The sequence below is a fragment of the Lissotriton helveticus genome, chromosome 3_1, assembly GCF_964261635.1.
Source record: "Lissotriton helveticus chromosome 3_1, aLisHel1.1, whole genome shotgun sequence".
In the NCBI taxonomy this organism is placed as follows: domain Eukaryota; kingdom Metazoa; phylum Chordata; class Amphibia; order Caudata; family Salamandridae; genus Lissotriton; species Lissotriton helveticus.
This window is the reverse complement of record NC_136061.1, coordinates 1,982,353,826-1,982,378,239: the sequence shown is the minus strand read 5'-3', so window position 1 is coordinate 1,982,378,239 and position 24,414 is coordinate 1,982,353,826. Positions and strand designations below refer to the sequence as shown.

General features: G+C 44.3%; 1 protein-coding gene across 1 annotated transcript in view; it reads right to left on the bottom strand.

The window, feature by feature from the left end:
* Window positions 1-24,414, bottom strand: part of ADAMTS17 (ADAM metallopeptidase with thrombospondin type 1 motif 17) — a 1,305,267-nt gene that overhangs the window by 80,358 nt on the left and 1,200,495 nt on the right. The window contains exon 21 of the mRNA XM_078683112.1: window positions 6,848-7,052. Within this exon, the coding sequence (XP_078539238.1) occupies window positions 6,848-7,052 (205 nt within the window). The remainder of the gene's footprint in view (window positions 1-6,847; window positions 7,053-24,414) is intronic.

Genomic DNA, 24,414 nt, shown 5'->3' with positions numbered 1-24,414 from the left:
AATCAGCGAGAGGGATCACTGACCTCTGTATTTATGCTAGGCAAAGATACATACAGGATGGAAAGGGTGCTGGACGCCATGTCCCCCGTGCTGGCCAGGAAGCTGTTTCTGCAATGGAGATATGGCATCTTGCCCTTACGGGCTTTTACGAGCTCCTGGACAAACCCGCCCTCCCCCAAGCAGTGTCCAACATGCTCTTATGCTGAGGAAAGTGATTTGCATGTAGTTCTGTTTTGCCCCACGTACTCGAAAGCGAGGAAATACTGGCTTCTCCCACTTATTAGAAACCTTGGTGGCAGAGAGTATCTCCCAATGTATAGAATTTTAAAAACTGATCTTTCGAATCCAACTGTGTTTGCACTGGCTAAATTTCTTACCAATGTCTGGCATATTCGTACCAGTTTGCTGAAGTCACGGTCCTTGAGTTAGCTCCAGTCTCCTATATGTAACCCTGATAGTTTTAACTTGCAGATATGAACGATTTTATAATGTATAAATATGTCTTGTTATTGATGATGTTTTATGGTGTATATGTTTTATGTTGTTGTGCATCTTTGATGGCCGTATGGCCGAAATAAAGATTAAGACATGAATGCCAAATGTCAATGATTCACAAAGTGCAGTAGGAGTCAGTGAGCATCTTGGGTAAGTCTGGAGACTATGGAGCTTCTCCAGATTCTGTCATATGAAGTAAAGGGAAGGTTGCACCAGCTAATTATTTTCTAGAGTTACTTTTGATGAAGACTTGTAAATCCAGATAGCTTCAGGTGCCTTATAAAATGCATGGCCTCGCTTGAAAGTGTTGATGTTTCTGACTTTTGTGTGCTTGAGGTAACACCCTTGGGGGCAAGGGTATGCTCAGGCATGTCTTCTGTACTCCCTCTGCCACTTGAACCAAGCTGCACCTAATTGATGAGGCTCAAATAGGCCGAAGTAGGGCTCTGGATGCTTGTGTTTCGGTTCAGAGAGGACCTAGATTGGCAGTTCACGCTGGACTGTCTCTATTGGAGCAGGACCGAGGCTGATTTACATATTCTTGCCTCTAATATGGGGCGGCTTGGTGGGCAAAAAATCATGTGTTGGAATGCTACCCAGAGCAATTGCCTTTAGTCAGACTATTTGCAAGCATTCCCCAATCACTTTTTGAATGATTGGTATTTCTGACTACGGACAGCTACAGCTCTCTGCAAAACATCATGCAGCCGTGGTCGGTAGTGGGAGTACCTGCCGGGGGGGTGGTGACATGGGGAGGGGCAGGGTGGGGGTAGAAAACTATGGATTACGGAGGTTTACAGGTGAGTAAACATATAAATAAATAAAACGAATTTCGTTGCGTGCACTGTGTAGTGTCCTGCCAGGACACAGTCTAGTTGTTTCCGAGTGTAACCCTACACTAAACACCCACCCACCACAGACGTCACTGGGTCAGGTGACGCTGTTAATAAAAGACCCCGAGCGCACGTGCTCAGGGCCAGATTTACTATCCCCTAACTGGTGTCCTGTGTCTCATTCATTTCACCATGCGGGCCTAGGGCCCCAACTTTACATTGGCGACGAGGTCGGTAGTGAAGCCCGTGCGTGCCACTGCCAAACATCCTGGAAAAAGGGGGAGAGAGCTGCCCGCCGAGAGGCCCGCGGGGCCTGTGCTAAGCCCCGGGCCGACACGACTGAGGAGGTGACCGGGAGCCGACCCCGCACCTCGTGAGCTGTCCCTGCCTGGAGGCGAAGAAAGAGCCGTGCAGAGCCCACCTGCATCGGCCGCCACCACTCGGTGAAACCTCCGCGGAGCCCACCCGTGTGGAGGAGAAAAGGCCCGTCGGCCAAAGGTGAGCAGAGGGGGCCACGAATGCCAGGAGCGACCCCCTCTTATGACTGCACAACTGCGGTGCCCACCCGCATGGCCTGCGTGCAACGCGGCCGAAAATAAACTCAGAATAAGGCAAGGCCAGCGGAGCCTACCCGCGGCCTGCCTGCAGCGCCCCCTCCCCCGCCGCGTGTGTGAAGTACGGCGAGGGTGAATGAAAATTTGAGGCAAGACTCGCGGAGCCCACCCGCGGCCTGCCTGTAGCACCTCCTGTCCCCCGCAGCGCAGCACCTGTGGCGAGCGGCCGCCGCTGCGAGGGTGAAAAGTAAAGGAAGCGGAGCCCACCCGCTATAAACACTTGAATGAGCCCCCAAACGCGAGCGGCGCCGGACACTGTCCCTACATTTAAAGCAGGACCAGCGGAGCCCACCCGCGGCCTGCCAGCCTTGTCCCCCGCCGCGCAGCGCCTGTTAAGTGCGGCGGCGTGAATAAACATTAAATGAGAGCCGCCGGGCGCCGTGCATTACTGCGGAGCCCACTCCCACACAAAGAGGACCACAGCAGCAGCACTAGCTCTCCCCCGACCAGCGCAGCGTGTACACTAAGAGGCTGCTACGGGCGGAGAGGACAGAGCAGAGACAGTGGGCGGAACGCAGCTAATCGAAATGGCCAGCAATGAGTGTACCCTGCACAACAGAGAGGCGAAGGAGAGCAAACACGAGGCCCGCAGCATGAAGGAATCACCGTGTCCTTCATAAGCAAAAGCACTGAAGGTGTCCAAATTCGGCCGGCAGCGCCGTGAACTGCACTGTGGAGCCCCCAACCACACTGACTGTTGTATTACTGTGGCGGCATGACCCCCTGAAAACGGAAATAAAAAGAAGAAAAAACGAGGGAACTCACCCGAGCATTCGGAGGAGACAGGGGGCAATGTGGACAGCCGGTACACGGAACCGAGTCAGGTTCAAGATAGGTCTCCTAGTTAACCCTACCCTGCCATCTAGTGGCCGTTTTGCGCCACTGCAGCTTTAAAGCGAAAAATAAAGCCCATGGTGGGAAGTCAAGCCTGCAACTAAGAACACTCGTTTGCTGCAGCTCACAATCAGTGCCAAGAACAGAGCTCCACAGAAGCGAACAAGCCTTGGGTCAATCAATTGCACACACACACACCACAAGGAACTGCAACAAGCATTGCACAAAGCAGTCACCCCAGGACTGTAGCTATGCACAGTGTCAAGAGCCACCAGCGTTCTGCCACAGAAGCAATTTCAGGCTGCTGTGCCCTACAGCAAGAGAATCAAGGCACCTCCACTGACGCACAGTAGTGCACCAAGAAAACAGACGCACAAAGTAACTGCGCAACAGCACAAGGAGAATCTGTCCAAGCACAAGGACACAGCCACGCCCGAATGACACCACGTCAATATGCAACCTCCTGAGGACAAAAGGAGACAGCGCAGGAACGCGCCATAAAACGCAGGAACCGTACCACAAAGCGCAAGAACACGACAGGAGTGCCAGAACTCCACACCCGCACGACAGGACCGTGCAGCACTGCGCCGGAACGTGCCAGGAGCGCCAGGTATCAAGAGCGCCAGAGCGACGCTGCACAACGACACGCCAACGCCACGGGACCGCGCACAAAGGTCCCCAAGAGAGACAGCGACGTCTCGCAGCAACCAGAGCGCCATCGTCAGCACGCATGGTGGCATGCACCAGAGATGCACCAGGAGCGGTGACGCAACCCTCCTCCGCGCAGACAAAAGCACGCCAACGCCAAAACTCCGTGACGGCGAATAGCGACCACAAAGTAAATAGCACAGCATGACAACTCATGTCCAAGATGAAAGCCGACCACCCAGTCTGGTCGCCAAGGAAAGAAAAGAAGCAACAGAGAAGATCGCGACAACTGGTCCAGTCAGAGAAGAGAAGAACACCATGCCGGAGAGCTATGCCTAGACCAGAAAGAAACAGCTGGAGTGCACGCCGCCTGGGGAAGACTGGTCGGGAAGGCCAATGACAGCAAGAGGACCAGACCACGTCGCAAGAAGGAACATGGAAAGGAAGGGCGCAACGCCATAAAGAAAAGGAAGAAGGGACAGGAAGATACGACGACAGGTCTAGTCACCAAGCCAAGTGAAGACAGTGTCCTACCACATGGACAAGACCAAGGGGACGACATGTAGAGGGCCCGCTACATCGAGAAGCCTGGTTAGCATGAGTAAGCAAGAAAGAAGACTGGACCGCGTCGAGGAAGAGAACGTAGAGGAAGGATGGAGAATCACATCACTCCACAGAGGAAGAGAGAGAACCACAGCACACAGGAACATCGGTGCTGTCCAAGGAGCATCGTAACAGTCAGCACACAGGAACATCGGTGCTGGCCAAGGAACATCGCAACATCCGTGTGGATCCCAGTAATCCCTACAACCTGCATTCGAGGAGACCAACCACTGAAGAACCGTATGGGTGCCCCGTGAACCTGAAGCTTGCCGAAGCAGAGCATACCCGAGCACTAGACAATCCACCCTTGTGGACTACACAAGACTCGACTGTGGCCATGTCCGAAGCTCCGCAGTGACCCGCACAGCCCACGCGATCAAGTGGCAGTCCAGGGGACAAGGGCCTCGGCCGCATGTCCTGTGAGAAAGGAATCCGGATGGGAGAGGTGCAGCAGCGGCAGCTCCACGACAGGCAACAGGAAGCATGAAGGCCCCAGGTAAACACCTGGCACTGAGAAACGGTCTGGTGAAGACACTGAACCCATGTCCTAACGGCATGACCATCCTGGCGGATGACATCAATACCCCGAGGACATCATGAGAGACTTGGCGGTGAGTCCGTTGGCAGTTCCTCAGCGACGCTTTTGCGCGGCTCATGCGAAGCCCCGCACGGTCCACCCGGTCCCATCATGTCCGGCAAGAGGGTCCTCCCAGCGTCTCTAGTGAGAGAAGAGTCCAAGCGGGAGAGGCCAATATTCGAGGCTCCAGTGAGAGAGGAGTCCGGCAAGAAAGGCAAGTCGGAAGTTACTTGGCCGGACGGAGATGTGAAGGCATCAAGATCAGCAAATCCAAGGAAAGACCTCTCGTGCCATAGTCGTCTCCTACAACCAACAAGCGTTGTCATCCACTGGACTAGGAACACCTGCGAGACCCCTCAAGGGTCACACCCATTCTGCTCCCGATGCTCCAAGTGATGAACTCTGCACATAAGCGTCAACACAGCAAGACAAGGATGATCTGAAGTACACCGCCGAGGTGAAGCTCATCTGACTGACTTTGTAGTCCTGGAACTTTCAACATTCTCCCAGCTGATCGCCTGAAGAAGATCTGTTGGGGCTATCAAATGTTAGCGTTCTGTTTTCTTGCAGGTTGGACATTCGCTTTTCCTTTCATTAAATTTTGGGAGGGATGTAGTGTCCTGCCAGGACACAGTCTAGTTGTTTCCGAGTGTAACCCTACACTAAACACCCACCCACCACAGACGTCACTGGGTCAGGTGACGCTGTTAATAAAAGACCCCGAGCGCACGTGCTCAGGGCCAGATTTACTATCCCCTAACTGGTGTCCTGTGTCTCATTCATTTCACCATGCGGGCCTAGGGCCCCAACTTTACACACTGCATCTCCAAATGCGATGCAGTGCGCACAACGAAATTCGTTTTATTTATTTATATGTTTACTTACCTGTAAACCTCAGCAATCCATTGTTTACTACCCCCACCCTGTCCCTCCCCTCCCCACGTCACCGCCCGGGAGGTACTCCCACTACCGACCGCGGCTGAACTCATGTTATTAATTCTTAAAATACACAGGGCAGTAAGAAGTAGTACAGAGAGAAAGTAGGCTTTGGTTCAGCCTCCTTTAGACCTATTGGCATTCACGTGTTTTTCGTGCTTTTATGGTCTGTCCCTCGAGGCAATATAATTTTCAAAATGCTTACATTGTCCCATCTGTTTTGCAATTTTTTTTTTTTTTTTTAAACAGGGACATCAAGGCGCTTTTTTTAACGTTACACTGCAAGTGTGACACATAGCATTTAATTGAGACTCAGTGTCGGTTCTTTCTTTGCTAACAGAATGACATTTTATTTGCTGATGTATGGCTTTGTTTGTTTAGTAAGTATGTGAAGTTGGATACTTACCCTATCATAAAGACACAGTACTATTCATTATTTGTGCTTACATATTTTTTCATTATGCTGATAAAATACCTTTTTGGATTTACAGGTGTTTTGTTCAAGTAGTAAAGACGACGCATGCACATGCAGGATTTCTTAAAGATTAAATGAAAATACTGACCAGTTGATAAAATGATCTAATATAGACTATTTTGCGGTGCATGCCTTCTCACTTTACTACTTATAATACAAACTTTAACTTTCCTCTTCGAGGGTACAGCTTTATTCTGCTAATACAATTTGTTCCACAAAGAGGTCCTTCTCCCAGATTCTATAATGCTGTAGTCCAAGGTGTTGCTTCGTTTTTTTTCAGGAGGGGAGTTTGGGGTCGAACACACCCCTAATAAATGCATTTTCGGATAAGTAGTTGTGCGCAGGTGCTTTCAGTCGGGTATTGTGAGATGTTAGTTGGATTTCACCAGGGATGTTTACATTCACACAGACAAAAATGCACACACACTCCCGCTCTGTTTTGAAAATCCTCAAAATGTTGGTTATTTCACAAAATATTGTGTTTTCTCATTTAGTACCCCAACCAATAAGAATTTCTCTCCCTTTCCACTGCCCATGAGGCCCCTCTCATGCACCCTGCTTGTCGTATTATGTATTTAAACACTATAAGCCAGCCTGATTGTTGGATAATCTGAAGCTCACTCCCACTCCCCCAGATCTTACTGACCAAGCTACACCCCTGGCGAGACTCTCCCATGAAGGACAGCTTTGTGTATAGTCCATATTCAAAACTTAACATTCTCCATTTCTGAAACCATCTCTGGATCTCTGCACCCCTCCAGCTCCATCGCTGGGGCCCTTTATGAGAACACAGAAGAGATGATGTGGCGGATTCTGCCACAGAGACCCTCACCTGCGACCATTCTGAGGCCTCCCAGATGGAGAGGCAATCATGCCCGTTGCAGCCCTGGACTGGGGGTGGCTTTGGGCCACGGCAAAAGAGGTCTCTAGTGGTGACGTAGGTGCCATTCTGTAATTGGTAGACGCAGCTGACCTCGCGGTACTGCAGGCCCGTCTCACAGGTGGCAGAGCATCGACTCCAGTGGCCAATCAACCATCTGCAAGGCAAACATTAAAGAAAATGTGTATTGTGGAGTCCTTTTAAAGATATATAACTAACTAACCTCTCTAGGATGAAAACTGAAGAGGTATGTAAACATATAAATAAAAATCAAGCTTTTTGAAAACATAATTTTTCAAGAACACTGAGATGTTGTTAGTCTAATGGAGCTAACTGGGCATTTTCTTAGGTTCTAGTTGCATGGATACCCAATACCCAGTGTTTCTGGGTGACTGGGATGGGGAAATTGATCATTCAATTACAGAAATGCCCCAGCATTGATCATTGTCCGGATGTGGATGGTGGGCTGCACTGATGAAGGAAGTACTAGACACACAAATGAGCATTCTGCTGGGGTAATACCTATAAGGTACTGTGAAGCAAAGGTGGGAGCAGTGAGGGGGGGGGGGCTGGGTAGATGCAGGTCTATTGGAACATCCTGGGGTGTTCAGTAGTCATTTGAGCATTTAGGAGGTGTTCAGGAGCCACATAAGAGCTTAACAGTATAATGAGCAGGAGTTCCGAAATTTGAAATGCGGCATGGCAGCTGTGGCACCATTCACAGTGGGATGGGTAGTGGTGAGTACATTGATGGTGCACCTGGATTTGGTGGGAGAATTGTTGGAATGCACAGCAGCCATGGGGGCATTGAAGATAGCCTTGGAGCCACAAAAGCATTGAGGCAGGACAAAAAACATGTAGGAAAAGCTCATGGGCACTTTCTAAAAGCCCTTCCCACCCTAAAAATCAAGGTCGGACTCCTGCCTCCTAATTCCCAGGGACTCATCTAAGTGTAAACCATTTGGTGGGGCCTCCCTCTGCACATTAGGCTTCTCTCGCGCCAACCTCTTCCTGCTTCATCAGGGCTGGAGTCAACTTTTAAGAGCAACCCTCCCTTCCATCTTAGCTTATTGCCCAACTGCTATCCAACCTCACAGGAATGCATCAACGCTGAGCTGACCGTAGACTTCTTCCTCTTCCACCTAACCTACCATCACCAACCGTGCCTGCAATGAGTGCTGCAACACATAAAAACCCCAAACACTCGGCAGGAGCACTTAGGAGTCAGAAGAACACTTCTTATGGTTGATTTGTATATGCATATATATGTTTAGCATGCTGTGCATCTATGTACCTTCAGCATGGGCAGACATTTTTCAAGATCATCCTTCCTTCTCTTTCTTCAATGAAGAAGGGTGGATATTATGCCAGAAGGCAGTTTTGTAGCTGCCCCTGCTCTACCTTCTGCTCATGACACCTAAGCACTGATTTACTGATATCATCATGAAAAATGCACCAGGACATAGGATGAGGTACATCCCTGACCATTCAGGTCATCTGCTTAAGCAAAAGTGGAAGTCTCTGTGACGCTCTTAGTTTGTGAAAGCTGCTTTGTTTGAATTCCTTGGACTTATGGTTTCAGGGTGAGCTCTGGGCATAGGCAGTGGAGGGGTGGATTTTCTCAGCAGACAGAAAGAATTATTGCATCTCTAGTTATTAGGGAATGAAAGAGTAGGAGTGGACTGAGAAGTAGGTCCAGTACACCTACAGTTACCAACACCCAGGACGCTTATGGATTTCAATCTATATATTTGACTTTGCTAGAGCAGCTTTGCTGCACCCCAGAGACGCCGCTCTCATTCTAGTGTCTGGGGCATGCTAAACGCAAACATGAGATGGTAGAAGAGGTGTGCTTTAGTCTGTGTCCTCAGTTCATCATGGTGGCAGCTTACAAGTGAATCTTTGCCACCAATGTCGCTTACCAACTCTTGCTACATTTCACTGGCTCCTTTTCTAGGGATGGCTGACATCCGAGTGTGAATGCCAGTAGTTGGCATGCAGGTGTAGCTTCAGTATATCATGATTTTTGTAGGCAGAGTACCATTTCTCATTTGGGCTCAGTTTCTTAACCACTTTCTAATTGTCTTTTGCCATTTCCTTTGTGGGTTCAGAACTCATCATTGGGGACATCTCTTTCCTAAAGCTCTGGTTACACGCATTATGTGACCCAATCCCACAGGCCCTTGTATATTTCTGCCCCAGGGACTGAGTGGATTGATACTGAAGTAGGGCAACCAAGATACTCTGAGCTCAACTTGGAAGAGTAAAGAATCGAAAAAGAGTTTCATCGGGTGATAGCATATGACATCTAATGTATTAATTCCACAGGACAAACCACATCATAGGCAAATTTGCAGGACTTCTTCCAAGCTCTCCTTTCCCTGGACGGGAGCATTATCAACCCCCCATGTTAGCAGTTTGGGCGGATGGGTCGGTTTACTACAGATCAGTTCGAATTAATATCAAACATTGAACTATTTGGTTATAGCTCACTTTAATTTGATCAGAGACTGTGGGAAAACAGACAATCTTTAACGAATAACAAGACTGTTCGGCGTAGGACGCCTTTAATCCCGATATCGATATTTACCAAATAAAGAGACAGGCGCTGGAAATCTGGAAAGCAAGAATGGGTTTATTGCTTCAGTAGAGAACACAACAGGCCTGACACAAGTCAATGTCTTCAGGAGGTGTTCTAACAGCGTCTCCGCGGTCCCACATTATTTACAGTTTACAGTAAGTTTATTGGTGGTCAAACATCCTTGGAATTCCCGCCCCCAGCAGGATCCCACAGAGTCCCAACAGTTGGTAGTCCCCCACCGAGTCTTGATTGGTGATCGGTATCACACAGCCAGACATTCCAATGGCGACTGTAAATGCGTGGGATCGGTCAGATCTAAGAGTTATGTAGATGATAAGATCATGCATCTCTGTGTGTGCAACACGTCCTGCAGTGTGGGGGCAGTAAAGTATGTCCGCAAGGCTTGGTTTACAGCCTGGGACCGGATCAAGTGGCCAGGTGCGGTTGGGGGTTATCAAAAGGGCCTGCTCGAGCGGGGAGGATGAAAGGGCATGTGAGTTCGGCACGGGAAGTGGCTCCGGGGTAGCGTCGCGCTGAGGATGCTTTATGACTCTAGCATGTGTGCTTGGGGGCTGCCAGCGTGCGGGGGATGATTGCAAAGTCAGGGAGACGTGTAGGTGACTCGCAAAGCGTGAGATGGCCGCGGCACCTAAAATGGATGCCGTTTACATGCGGCCGATGGCTCTTGTTAAGCAAGATGGTGTCGGTGATGTTCACATTTGTCGATTCTACTTTTAACAAGACTGCTAGTCTCCGAACTAAAGCTAATAACTTCCACTGTATGAAAGTAGTGTGAAGGTACTGTGGGGTACAGGAACAAATGGAACATAAGAGCCTGCGGGATGGAGGAGTGGGAGTGATGAAGGATGGGTGGATGGATGGAAGTATGGACGAGGAAATGGGTGAAAATGATGCACGGCGAGAATAGATGGAGAGATGTGGATGGATGCAGAAAAGAGTGGTTGGATCTAGAGAAGGATGAATGGATGAAGAGACTAATGGGTGGGATGATTTAAAGAAGGAAGGAAAGATGGATGGAGAGAAGAAAGAGCAAAAGCATAAATGTGTAGAGGGATGGGTGGAGAAGGGAAGAAAAAGATGGACGGAAAGAGCAAACCTCACTCACCTGGTAACATATTGGATTTGGTCTAAATGGGGGGACATTTTATTTTTCTGGCATTTCCCTTGTCCTTGGATGTTGCTACATTGGCACAAGGACCGTAAAGGGAAGGATCGAGAACTGAAACAAGTGCAGATGGCTAAGATATGCTTTGGTTCCAGCCTGTTGCTCATATTGATTGACAGCATGAACGACAAGACAGTCATGTTTGTGGTAAGCAGAGATGCCGAGGTCTAGACGACAGTGCAGCCAAATGAGGAGATTTAGGCATCTCCACCAGCAGCATATTAGTGTGCTGATGCACCTCTCCACTCCATTCTCCCGGAAGCAAATTTAATATGGACGAATAAAGGACCTTTTGTGCCTGTTTGCCAAAGAACCTTTAATGGAAAGCAAGTCATCCTAAGTTATCTCTTTTTTCCTATAGCCCCTACTCCCTGGGGCAATGGACTAGATATTCACTTAAAAAATAATGACACATCTTCCAGCATTTGCTTGGGTTGTTGCTGCATAGACATGGACCTGCACACACATGTTAATGAGTGGGGACCAGAATCTCTACAACAGAAATTGCGAGAAATAAAAGTTTTTGCACAGCCATTTAATATAATATTCCTCCAAAAAACCTTTAGGGTAAACACTGTAGAGCTTAACAAAACCACATCATTTATCTGCTGACACCTCTCAGCTTAAGCCTCTTGGTATCTGAACAAAACATTATTATTACTGTAACAAGTTATCTGTTATCTGAACTCACTAATGCTACATTGCAATTGTAATTGCATTTATATAGCGCTTACTACCCCTGACGAGGTGTTGAAGCTCTTTATGCCGGGCTCCACGCTGCTCCGGAACCCAAGGTTAATGGTTAGTTCAGTGCTATAGGTTACTGTTAGTTATTAGGATTAGTCTTCTGCTCTAAAAGCAAACCATTCCATGCAGTCATTTCAGTTTTTTAGGGTAGACTAAAGTAATAGTGGCTGGTTGTGATGGCGGTGCTGAAGTAGAAAACTGTCAAACAGCATGTGTCAGAGTGTACTGTGCTCAGATGGGGGGGGGCATGCAGAAGGATGGAAGGAAGTAGCAGGACATTTGAAAGAGTAGAAAAAAGGAGAGGCGACAAACAGACGTTTTAATTAAAGAAGGTTTTTTTAAATGCTAGATTTAAGGAATGTAGCAAATATTTTTGAGACAGCATGCAGTTTGAGGATGCAAGAATGTAGAAAGAAACAACATTATTCTTGTACTAATCATGTTGGGCCCCTAGGAGATCTGCTAGGAGCCATACAGCCAGCTATGATCTTCACATAGTGATAATAATACCACTTTATGTAGAGATTCATACCATATTATGTTTAATTCTTTGTTTTAATACAAATGAAAGTTGAATAAATCCCCTATATTTTCCTATAGAGAGGACCGTGATGGAGATCTCTACAAACATATGAGAAGTTATACTTTACACACTGACTGGTCTACACCTACGTGCAAATCTCAGAAATTATAAATAGTAAAAAAGTGGATTTTTCCAGCTAACTATAGGAGTCTAACTACACATAATTAGATCAACACATGCCCACCTAGCTTTGTGAATCGCGCCCATGGTGTCTAATTGAGATAAGTGGCTGTCTTAAGGTCTTGTATTATTTAGTATAGGTGCTAAGTGCCAGTGGGGGTAGTGCTGTGTGTCAGGAAGTGGGTGCAGGGCTTAGCAAGGTGAGGCAGGACACGCCAAAGTCGATGTCGGCATTACTCGCTGTGAACACTGGATTCTGCATGATAGCTATGATCTAAGGATGAACTTTATTACCGATTTGTGACTACGCTATCATCACTCACTATAATATTTGGATTTTGGATATACTGGGGCACATGCATCAAAGGAAATTGCATTCGCAAATGGTGGGAATCTCAAAATTCGGCCGTTTGCGAATGCAATTTCCATTTTTGGGATGCATTAACATTTTTTTATTTTTCGCAATTTAAGAAATCGCAAAATTGCGATTTCTTAAATTGCGTTTGCATTTAAGGAATCTCAAATTGAGATTCCTTAAATGCAATGCATCAAACTCTAAACATTTGCGAATTCGCAAATAAGGGGAGCAAATTACCATGAAGTTGATCTTCATGGTAATTTGCGAAAACTTTGAAAAATGCACTAAAGTGCATTTTTCAAATTTCCATTTTACACACACACATGCCCTTGGGGCATGTGAGTGTGCAAAATGTACTTCTAAGCAGATTTCAGGGGTGCAAAAGGGTGTCCTGTGGACACCCCTGCACCCTTGAAATTGCATTCTTAATTTGCGAATTTCTAATGGTGAATTGCAAATTAAGAATGTCTTTCCATTCATTCCTATGGGCCTTCAGGCCCATAGGAATGGATGGGGAGGTATTCCTTAATTGCGATTCTCAATTAGAGAATCGCAATTAAGGAATTTTAAGAAATCGCTAATTTTATAGCGATTTCTTGATGCATTGCAGTTTGCAATTCCTTAATTGCGATTCCTTATTTTTCACAATTAAGGAATCGCAAAATGCAATATTGATGCATGTGTCCCACTGTGTCTACAATTCTCAATTGAAGATTATTCGTGAATTTCCAATTTTGAATAAAGCAGTAAAGGCCCTGAGAAAGTCATTGGGTATTGTCCTATAGACGAAACACGTGTTGGCTGTGTCATCAAAGAACTGAATTGTGTATAAACAAGTCTTCTTGAGAGTACAAGAAATGAAAGAAAGACCAAGTACGAACACTCAATATGATTGTTGAATATGGACTAATGATTTGAACTCTAATTATAAAAAAAAAAAAAAAGATTTTTGCTCAGGGACTGACTTGTTTCTGAAGGTGAGGAAGGTCCCCACCAGTTCAGCTTCAGCAGTCTCGGGCTGGGCAATGCTGGGGGAAGCGTTATCTGCTCCCCAGTGGTGCAGAATGGGAATGGGCAGCACCTGGGCTAAGCCAATGCCCACAGATCATCTGCGGTTTTTACCTGGATCCACACCTGTTGAAACTAGGTCTAGTGTTTCCAGAACCAGAGTTACTGAATGCAGTATTTGCAAACCGAGTAATCCCAGATCTGGACTCATCAGCCATTTGTAGTTACCTTAAGCTGTATCTCCTCAAGGGATACCACTCTGCAAAACTCATAATGAGGGTTCATACAGGCTATTTATCAAGTGATTTGGGAAACATTTTTTCCCACTCAAGAACAATGACCAGGACTTACATCGCTTTCGCACAGCAAAGATTTGAGGTACAGACTATATCAGACCCCAAAGAAGCTATTTTGACCTCTCCCTCAGGGAATAAAACGTGTTGGGGTGTGAAGGGCAATTTATAAACATGTCTTTAGTGGCTGAATTTGAGATCTAAGTCAAGGAAAGAATGTAGTGAGTCACATGTATCTTCATTAAACTGAACAAGATAAATATCTTCTATACACTGAGCATTAGCCGGATTAAAATCTTTAGAGACCCTAGAGCCCCCATATATATCTGATTATAAATATAACCAATAATAAACCGTAAAATACAATTTTATTTTTCAAACTGAAACAAAATTTACAGTAAGATGGAAAAAATGTTTATTTTTGTATACTTCCACTTCATTTATATTTCAAAAGTTTTCTCCGACTTTTTCTAATTGCAATAGTTGTAGTTTTGCACCATATGGTCCATGAAAAATTTCTGTGGTACTCCCACTTCCCTTGATGGCCTAAGCACGTGCTTAATTTGCTTAATGGGTAATCCAGCCCTGCACTGGGCATAGTCAATGGCAAAGAAACCCTAGAAATTAAAAAGGTGCATTTTGTGATATGGCGGAGCACAGGTTACAGATGCTCATGGGCATTTCCTCTCACTCCTCTCTTATTGAGGCGAAGCAGCCCTAGCCTAGGTTTGAAGAGCTAAACCTGCTGGCAAAATAATAATTTTGTGATGGTGGAAACCTGCACTAGTCCCCTTTGCTGAGGGACTGGGACCCATCAGTTAGAGAATATACTGCACTGACCACCGTACATCTGTTTATCTGCCTTGTGCACTAGAACTCTACATTTGCCATAAGACAACAGTGCATGGATCTAATGATCATGCAAATATACAGACATTGATCACTACATTTTACAGAGAGGTGTAAAGACATTTTTACATGGGCACACTGTCAGTAGAAGAGCCTCGTACTCTGGGTTTGAGAGGTAAAGGCACTATGGAGCACAGGAGAGAATCTCACGAATCCATCCTTTGCACCTGAGCTGGATGTGATTATCTGACCCACCTTATGGCACTCCAGCTGTAGGGAATCCTCCGAGCTGTAGAGGACTGTCCACGAGCAAAGACCGGAGAGATTTCATGTTACCCCAGGTCCTGCAAGAGTAGTTCATCCACCGTATTTTTGGTTCTTTATTTCAACTCTGGGAATCCTGGTTCAGCCTTATATGATGCATAAAGCAAATCTACTAGTACCAGAAAGAAAATAATATAATCCAGCCTGGATGACCTACTCACAATTGCCTTGGAGCAACAGAAGAGTTGGCCAAGAGTAGAATTAGCACCAAGGGACCATGTACGTGTTATATTAAAAACGCCTAGGCTCATTACATTAGCAAATGTAGGAATGGACAGCTAATATCGAGTCATAAGACTTACTAGAAAGAATATCTTGAAAGGAAATAAATTAGACTGACATATTTGGCTCCACCAGGAAACAGTGTTTTTGATCTTAACATCTAATACTGACAGAGTCTTAATAATTTACTTGATGGATTTCTGAATGAATTACTGGGACTACAAGAGTTGTTTTTAGACTGCACATATTTCACAAACAATAAATGATACGAAGTGCGTTGCTCCTCACTGTTGTACATAATTTCCACATCCCTAGCTTATTCACTTTCCCTTCTCTATCATCCCTGATCCTGTTTCCATGTCGGTGTTTTATAGAGGAATTTTCCATACAAATGAATTTGCTTTGCTGCTTGAACCTCTGATTAGTTTTGAATACTGCTATTAAAAAGTTAACATTAAGGGTTGTTACGTTAAAATTGCATTTCTGGGTAGTTCAAATAAAAAGACAATCTAAAATGATTATGGTTTAAAATGTTATTTGAGTCACTTGGACTTTAGAAGAAAAACGAAGCAAAGTCTGACAAGTAAATTCTAATTATATCATTTTCCTGCCAAGTTTCTTGTCGATTTATAATGCTGTGCAATAAGTGTGGAATGACTGAATTTGCACTTATTCTCCTTGTTATTTTCCTAGCTACAAAATAAATAGTCAGTTGTGATATTGCCGTATCTCAGTTAGATCCATTACCCTTTCAGTAGGGGGCCTCCTCCACAATGTGGGCTCTTTCCTGCTGCATCTCTTCCTTTTCTCACAGGGCCCCAGAACCCCTAACTTCTATACTGGTCTTATCGATTACATACACCACTAATTCCTTCTAGCCCTGAACTCCTTCCCTTATTTTCCCTACCACCTTCCCTGGGCATTCTTTCTCTCCACTATTATTAGAATACCAAATGTGTTCCTCCCACCCTGGAAAATGCAAAATCTACTCCCTTTCTATGCCCATCTTTGTTTGAAACTCCTTTCATTCTAGCCCTCCCTCCATCTCCTGTTCCATCCCTACTAATGTTACACTAGATTTTTTGGATCAAGGCAGAATTTGAAAGAATACTATTATGACCTCATGTATTTATTTTTTATTATCGTTACATTTTAGAGTTTGAATCATATATTTTTGTTTGGGGCAGGGGTCGAGGGGGGGTTCAATAATTGCAACTTGCAGGGGAAATTTTGTTTTCATATTTGTAATCTTTTCTCTCTAGACCTGGAATGTCATGAATGGACCATTGATATGTGTTTATTATTTCGTAAGTTTTATAGTGAATGACTGACTGTTCATCACCTTAGTCATTCAACATCTATGGTTTCCATCAGCTTTTCTTCTCCTACCTTGAATCAAGTTAAATATTCAGCAGGATAACACATATCCAATGTGTCCCACTCTCTGATCTATTGCATATACCTTTAAAAGCTCACTCCTTCAGGCAGTCTGGTACCAATCAGCAGCTTATTAAGAATGAAGAGAATCTGTTGTTTCTTATATCTATTATGAGCACTTTAGGGAAATGGATAAGGTTAACTATAATAAAGTCTGTGGTCCATTCCTTTATTGGTTTAGCTCAACACTGTCTGCAAGGCCAACACTTTATAACATACATAGAGAAGGCAATGGGGCAGCTGTGTTCAACCACTAACGTGCTCTGTCCAGCCTCCTTCAGCCACATGCTGGAGGTACTTTCAATGACATCTTTGTCCCGCCCAGAGGAGTATGCATCCCTCTCATGCTGTTGGTTGTATGGCATATCATACTGCCTTGAAGTAAGCGGCTCCATTGCACTGCATGAGGGATCATTTTACATTTAAAAACTACACATTTTTATCTCATACATGTACCATGAAGAAAAAGCAGTCCTCTATATTTCTTAGTTTTCGCTGCAAGACACATCAGTTTAGTTTATGGCAATACAAAGGAGTCGCTTTGGATGCCAAAGGCCACGTCCTCTGATGGTTTGCATCAGAGAAACAGCTCTTTGGCTTCCTTAGTAATAACATTGAGCTGCCATGCCACACTTTTTTCAATGTTTCAAATTCAATACAAAAGTAACATGCCAGGCAGCTTTGGCGTAGCTAATGGGTCTTACTTGTAAATGCCTTGCAAATGTTTGTCATATTATTGGATGTCTACTTTGTGAAATATAAAAAACTTGCAAAAGCCTAAAATGTAAGCTCTAGACCACATTTTCTTTGTTGATATATGTGTGGGTCAGACATAGGTGTGGCACATGACGTCCACTCCCCAGCCCTCCAGAGAGACAGTCCTGGCAGACATATACCCATATCCTCTGTGCTAGATTGTCTGCACATGGCACACGCCTCTCTGTTGCTCACTGTAGATTTTTTTTTTTTTTGCAGCTGTTGCTCAGGCTAGCCCCGGGCCAAACATAGCATACAGCACGCGCCTGCCCCCAGCATCCTATCTGCTGATATCTCTGCTGCTAGATTTCTGCACAATGGAACAGATGCTGGGTGAGGTCTGTGGGGTGGGGCAGTAGGCTTTTTCCTATTAACCAGGGAGGACCCTGCAACACTGTGCCAAAAGCAATGTGGTGCCTTCAACCGCCGCACTTTTAATGGGCTTTAAAACAACACACTGCATTGAATATTGTAAAAGAATCTGTACATCGCTGCCCGTAGAAAGAAGAACCATGATGCAAATAAACCGAAATCACGCAGCCCGGCTCACGCCAGGTTCAACATGCATGAACCACATGTGTCTGGCAGTAATAGCCATCCATTGACTACCCTTCAAGAATAGGGCCCAATCCAAGGCTCCCTTCCTCCGCAAGGCCCTGCAGGCCAAGGGAAAAGCCAGAAAAATAAAATACCCCTAACCTTACCCATACATAGCAACAAATGTGCTAGTAAAGTGAGCGATCTCAACCCTTGCTATGAAGTGTCATGGGAATTGTAACCATGGGAAAGGTTTGCAGAAGATGGTGCAAAATGATGTCTATTATAGCATGTTTTTAATGGGATCTGGCTGAAAAGTACACATTTACATGTATAGACCTATTTCTCTTATTCATCCTTTCCATCGTCATGCTTCTTTTATTTATTCTTTCTTTTGTTTTTATGTGTTTTTCATTCTTTTTTTCCTTCTGTTAATTCTTCCGTCATTCCATCAGTACTATTTGCTAGCTTTCAATCCTTCATCGGTTAGTTTATTCTTATGTTCTTCGTGGCATTCTTTCACACCGTCTTTGCATATTTTCTTTTTGTATTCCTTATATTAATTAAATCTTTCTCTTCTTTCCTTCAATCACCCATCCTCTCAGCTCTCATTTACTCTTTATTTCATTATATTTGTCTGCTTTCCTTCTTTCTCTTGTTTCATTTTTTTTTTATGTCGTTGATCTTTCCTTTTCTTCTTTCTACCATCAATCTTTATTTTATTTTCGTACACCTTTTGTCCTTATTTCCTGTGTTCAATTGTACCCTTTTTCCTGCATGCTTCCTTTTTCCTTTCCTCCTTATGTGCATTTCACTTGCTTTCTTTTGCGCTGTTTCACTTCATTGGCCTCTTTTTTCTTTATAATTTAATAGTTAGTCTTTCTCGCTATTCCGGGTTCAGACTGGTTTTAGGTTTTCTTTTGGTCCCCACCCCACAGCTGGGTTATTATAGTTTATTCTAGCAGAATTTATTAGTTCTAACTTCTGACTCGCTGTTGACCTGCGAGCCAGAGTTATATGTTAAGAAGGGCCATAAAACAATTTAATCTGCTTCAGTCGCACCCCCGCATAAGCTGTATAGCAGGTGGTTCACTACGCCCTTGCTGCATGCTCAGCGCCCAAAAACCTCCTCGGTTAGATGTGGCGACAGACACTGACGCAGGCCTTGCTGGCAGTCTAGAATATGAATATCCGTGTAAAACAATGTTCATTTAAATCCTGCCCTTTTCAATCTACTGAAGAGAATGACAAGATCTCTGAAACCTTTCATTTTTTATTGTCTCAATGTAAGGTAATAAGGAGAACACATTTGCTCATTTTTCCATATCGCAGATCATCTTCAGGAGGTGGCCCCTATATGACAGCAGTCCGAAAGTACAGAGAAAACCGATATATACATATATAGAGAGGACGAGGACGGGGATGGTGGAACAGACGATAACCTCAGCAGATCACAACAAACTTCTTCTCAACACTAACAATAAGCGAAATGACGAAGAAAAAGAAAGAACAGTAATCAACCTTACAGAAACGACCCTAAAGGAAGCAGAAATTCAAATCTTATCTTTAGGTCTATCTTTCTGCAATGAATCTAACTTTGACTACGCTACTACACGTATGGACATTTATCAATTCATTCGAAAATTAAAACTCCTTAAATATCACGAATTGAACAAGACAAAAAATCCAGGTAACCACACCAAAGTCAACAGTTCCAACACGAACGAAGAACCCACGTCTTCACCTTCGGGGTCCCAACTGCCCCTCTTGACAGTACTCAGGGATCTACATACAGAAGGCTGCACCAGTAATTCGCAAGCACTACCTAGCCACATAGACAACCCTGTTTATGATCAGCCCACTACCAAAGAAACCAAAACACCGTTCAAAAGAAAATCCACTTTCAACCCGATTACGCTTCGGTATGGGATAGACATTTACAATGAACATATCATCGAGGAAATTAAAAAACTTAATTACAAAACATGCGCCTCAAAAACAAAAATATCCAAGTTCAACAGACAATACCATACACTAGTATCCAAACTAAGAAATAATAACCAAGTCATAGTCAGAAACTCCAACAAAGGAGGAAATGTTGTCCTTTGGGGAAAAGACCAATACATGACTGAAGCCATGTCTCAATTAAATGACCGCACTTGTTATCACATCAGTAGTGCAGCAGCAATTAGAGACACAGCAAACTCCTATCATATGAAATTGATAGCTTGGAAAAGCGCAGGACTAATCACCAAAGAAGAACTTCTATACATGAGAAATGATCACCCAACCATACCCAACATCTACTTTGTGCCCAAAATTCACAAAGATGCTAGGAACCCACCGGGCAGGCCTATCATTTCCATCAGAAATAGCCTACTTGAGCACACCTCCAATTACATAGACTTCTACTTGCAGGACTGTGTTACCGGATTGGAATCATATTTAAGGGACACAAATGATTTCCTGGGCAAAATTAAAGACTTTGCATGGGATCCTAATTACCATCTCATGACCATGGACGTTTCCTCCTTATACACATGTATCAATCACCAGGACGGCCTGAGAGCCTTGGAATTTTTCCTCAACTTAAACAGAGCCTCACAACATGAACATAACCACATGCTGTTGGACATGGTCAAATTCTGTTTGAATCATAATCTGTTTACCTTTAACCAGGTTTTTTACAAACAAATCAGGGGCGTAGCAATGGGGGCCAGCTTCTCCCCAAGCTACGCTTGTATCTTTATGGGCTGGTGGGAGAAGCTGATCCTAAAGGGCACACATTTGGACAAATACGCCAAACACGTCAAACTATATTATCGATATATAGATGACCTGTTCGTGATCTGGGATGGAACTGTAAGGGAGGCACAGGAATGGGTAAACATCCTCAATGATAACACCATTAACCTTTCCTTTACCAGCAGCATTGACAAAACGCATATATGCTTCTTAGATACTGAACTATACATTGCCAACAACATCTTGGAATCCAGACTGTATAGGAAGGAAACCGCAGGAAATGCTGTCCTGCACTATTCTAGTTTCCATCCCAAACACCTGATCCACAGCATCCCCTACGGGGAAATGCTGAGGATTAAAAGAATCTGTAGCAATCCGTTGGACTTAGATAATGCCCAGCAAGAATGCAAAAAAAGATTCCTCGCTAGAGGTTACCCGACCACAATCATAGATACTGCCATCTCCAAGACCAGAGAACTGAACAGGGACACCCTTCTCACCCCCAAATTGATTCAATCATGCAAAACTAAAATAGATGCTCAATCTGACAGTATCAACGAAGTCAGATTAATTATACCTTACAGTGCCCAAAAGAATGCCATAACCAAGATTATCAACTCCAATTGGCCTATGATACGTAGTGACCCCATCATAGGATCACACATGCCGGCCAAACCCAGCATAACCTACAAAAGAGCCACCTCACTACATACCAGTCTAGTGACCAGCTGCCCTGAATCAAAACCTCCACCTGAATGGTTTAGAGCACCCAATGGTTTCACTAAATGCCATTCATGTAAAGCGTGCAAATATGGCATAAACACCACCAGCTACTGCACTGCTTTCAGCAATAAGGAGATCAAAATCACTAAAAATCTCCATTGCAAAACAGAATTTGCCATCTACGTTCTCGAATGCACGTGTCCTTTAAGATACGTAGGCAGCACCAAGCTGCCAGCCAGCATGAGGGTCCTCCAACACATGAGGGCCATCACCAATCAGGATCCCACCTACCCAGTGGCCAGACACTTTCGCGAATTTCATGACAACAACTTACAGGATTTTCGCTACTATGTCATAGACACCATTCCCAAAACCAAACAAGGTGGTGACAGAGAACGTAAAATGCGCAAATTAGAAACCAGATATATCCTAAACCTTAACAGTAAACACCCGGGTGGCCTCAACAACACCGAGGATTTACATACCTGCCTGTAGCCTCCTGTTGCTCCCTCCTACTGGGTGTCATCTCGCGTTCTTTCTCCTTTCTTTGGGTTCCGCCCTCTGCCTACCATGTCCTTAGAATTCTGAACTAATAATTCCAACTGGACCCATCACAATTGATGGCAGACCCAATTTTTATGTACTGAGTCATTGTAGCAATCCTAGCTTACTAGAAACTATTACTATTCTCAGTTGCTAGTTTTCTATCTCCATGAAGCCGCCCCCTTTCCCGTTTTTCTGAAAATTATCACACTAATAATGAATTGCATTTTTTATTTTCACCTCAGCACTCTACCCCTTGCCACCCCTAGACATGAATCACTATGTATTTATACAGTTACTTTTCGCCAGGTTACCTATATCTTTGTAACCTATTCTCATGGGATTTGTTCCTAATTAATGTATCTACCTGCCCTTCTGAACATGAAATTGTAAAACTGTTGTTATTAGAATTCAGGATGCTTATACAATTAGGTATTTTTTACTATAACACAAAAATCGGTATTATAACCTAAACCATCTCTACCACCATCATTCATGAATTAACAGGCTTTATGCTCAATTTTTTCTAACTATTTTTCATGTCAGGCACATTATCATACTATTATCCTGGAAACTTTGAATTTATTTATTTGTTGCCAACTGAACCAGTATGACCTTCATGAGATGTCTTTCATCTTTATTTGCATTTATAAGAAATACCAATGTATTAAGACATTTTGCAAATTATCTTTGTATTCACATATCAAGTGCCGCTTTCTCGCAAACGATGTAATGTTTTTTTCATGTCTATGACTCATCACACTATCACGTGGCTGGGGTGTTATCCTTTTTCAATGGTCCGCCCATGTTTTAGCGTTGTCATGTGATCAAGCCACTCCGGTGGTGAAACGCGTTATGGCCGACAAATAAACGCACTATCTTGCACGAAATCTGGGCTTGAGTCTGCCTGTGTGTTGCCCGCCCGCGCGGGTAGCATTCTCTTTAAGCAGCTACTTTGGATATATATCCCCTATGGGGAAATGTTGCGCATGAGACGGCTCTGTAGTACTGAGAAGGAGTGTGATATAGCACAGAAAGACAGCAGGAGCCGCTTTTTAGAGAGAGGATACAGAGCGGATGTGGTGGACAGTGCTATAGAGCGCACGAAAAATATTCCAAGGGCACAGGCCCTGAAAGGTAAGGGGCTGGTAACTGTAACCAATTCTGAAACCATACAATCAAGGGCAATTGTCACCTATAGTGTCCAACATGCTGAAATTCGCAAGATTTTCAGCAGAAATTGGAACCTGGTTAAGAGAGATCCGGTCATTGGCAACCTTGTACCTATCAAGCCACAACTGACTTTTCGTAGGTCTCCGTCTATGGCAAAAGCTTTAGTGAGCAGCACTCTGGACAAGCCCCTCTCAGGAACCTGGATGGACCTCAGCAGAGGTTTCAAAAGGTGTCCTTTCTGTAAAGCTTGCAGGCAGGGACTCAGTAAAACCCATTATTCTATCCCATTCCATGATAGGCCTATAGCCATCAAGCATAGACTAACGTGCAAAACTGAATACGTAGTATATGTGCTTCAATGTCCGTGTGGGCTATGCTATGTGGGCAGCACCCGACTGCCCGCCCACAAACGGATCTTGCAGCATCTTCGAGCCATTTCAGGCAAAGATCCAGCTTACCCTGTTGCACGACATTTTGAGCAGATCCATAATAGCAATCCAGATGGATTGGTCTACTTTTTGGTGGACACGATCCCGCCCCTTAAAAGAGGGGGGAACAGGGATGCTCAATTGAGGCTACTAGAGACGAGATACATTCTGGAGTTCAATAGTAAGGCCCCGGGAGGCCTTAACGCCACCGAGGATATGTATACTTGCCTTTGATTATACTGGCTCATATATATTTTTTGCACATCATTTTTTATGAGAGATTAGGTTTCCATTTCTCTTGTTTGGCTGTATTATTTGGGATTGGACAACATTATGATTAACAACTTGAGTGCTCGAATCCCCGATTATAACCAGACTATTATGATGTAGTTTTTAAATAATTTTCACATTTATTCACTTTGGGTGATCTTTCCCCAGTACGATTACGTAGGGTATGTATATATGTAACAGCTAAGATGCTAAACATTCAACTTAGACATTTTTAGGCAATAGGTAGACCACTGGAGTAGGATTGGGGATTGCGAGGTGGGGGATCAACAGAGTTTTGAATCTTCCACTCCTCCCCAATTTTTTTTATTGTATCCTTTACCAGTCCAGCAAGACCAATGCTAATATTTGAGGTTATATGAAATGCGTTTTTATATGTGAATATGACTTCCTTTTAAATTGGTTTTTCTTAATAATATGTAAATATGAGTGTAAATAGATGGTCTATTTTTCTACATATTTATTTATTTTGTATATAGTATATATTTTTCTAAACATTCGGAAGATATATTTCTGTATAATGTTGGGCACTTGCCCTTTAACCTTGCTGCTTGCTGCTTAGTATTTCCTTCGTGGCAATATCTCTACTATGTCTATGATTGCATTTAGAAAAAACAC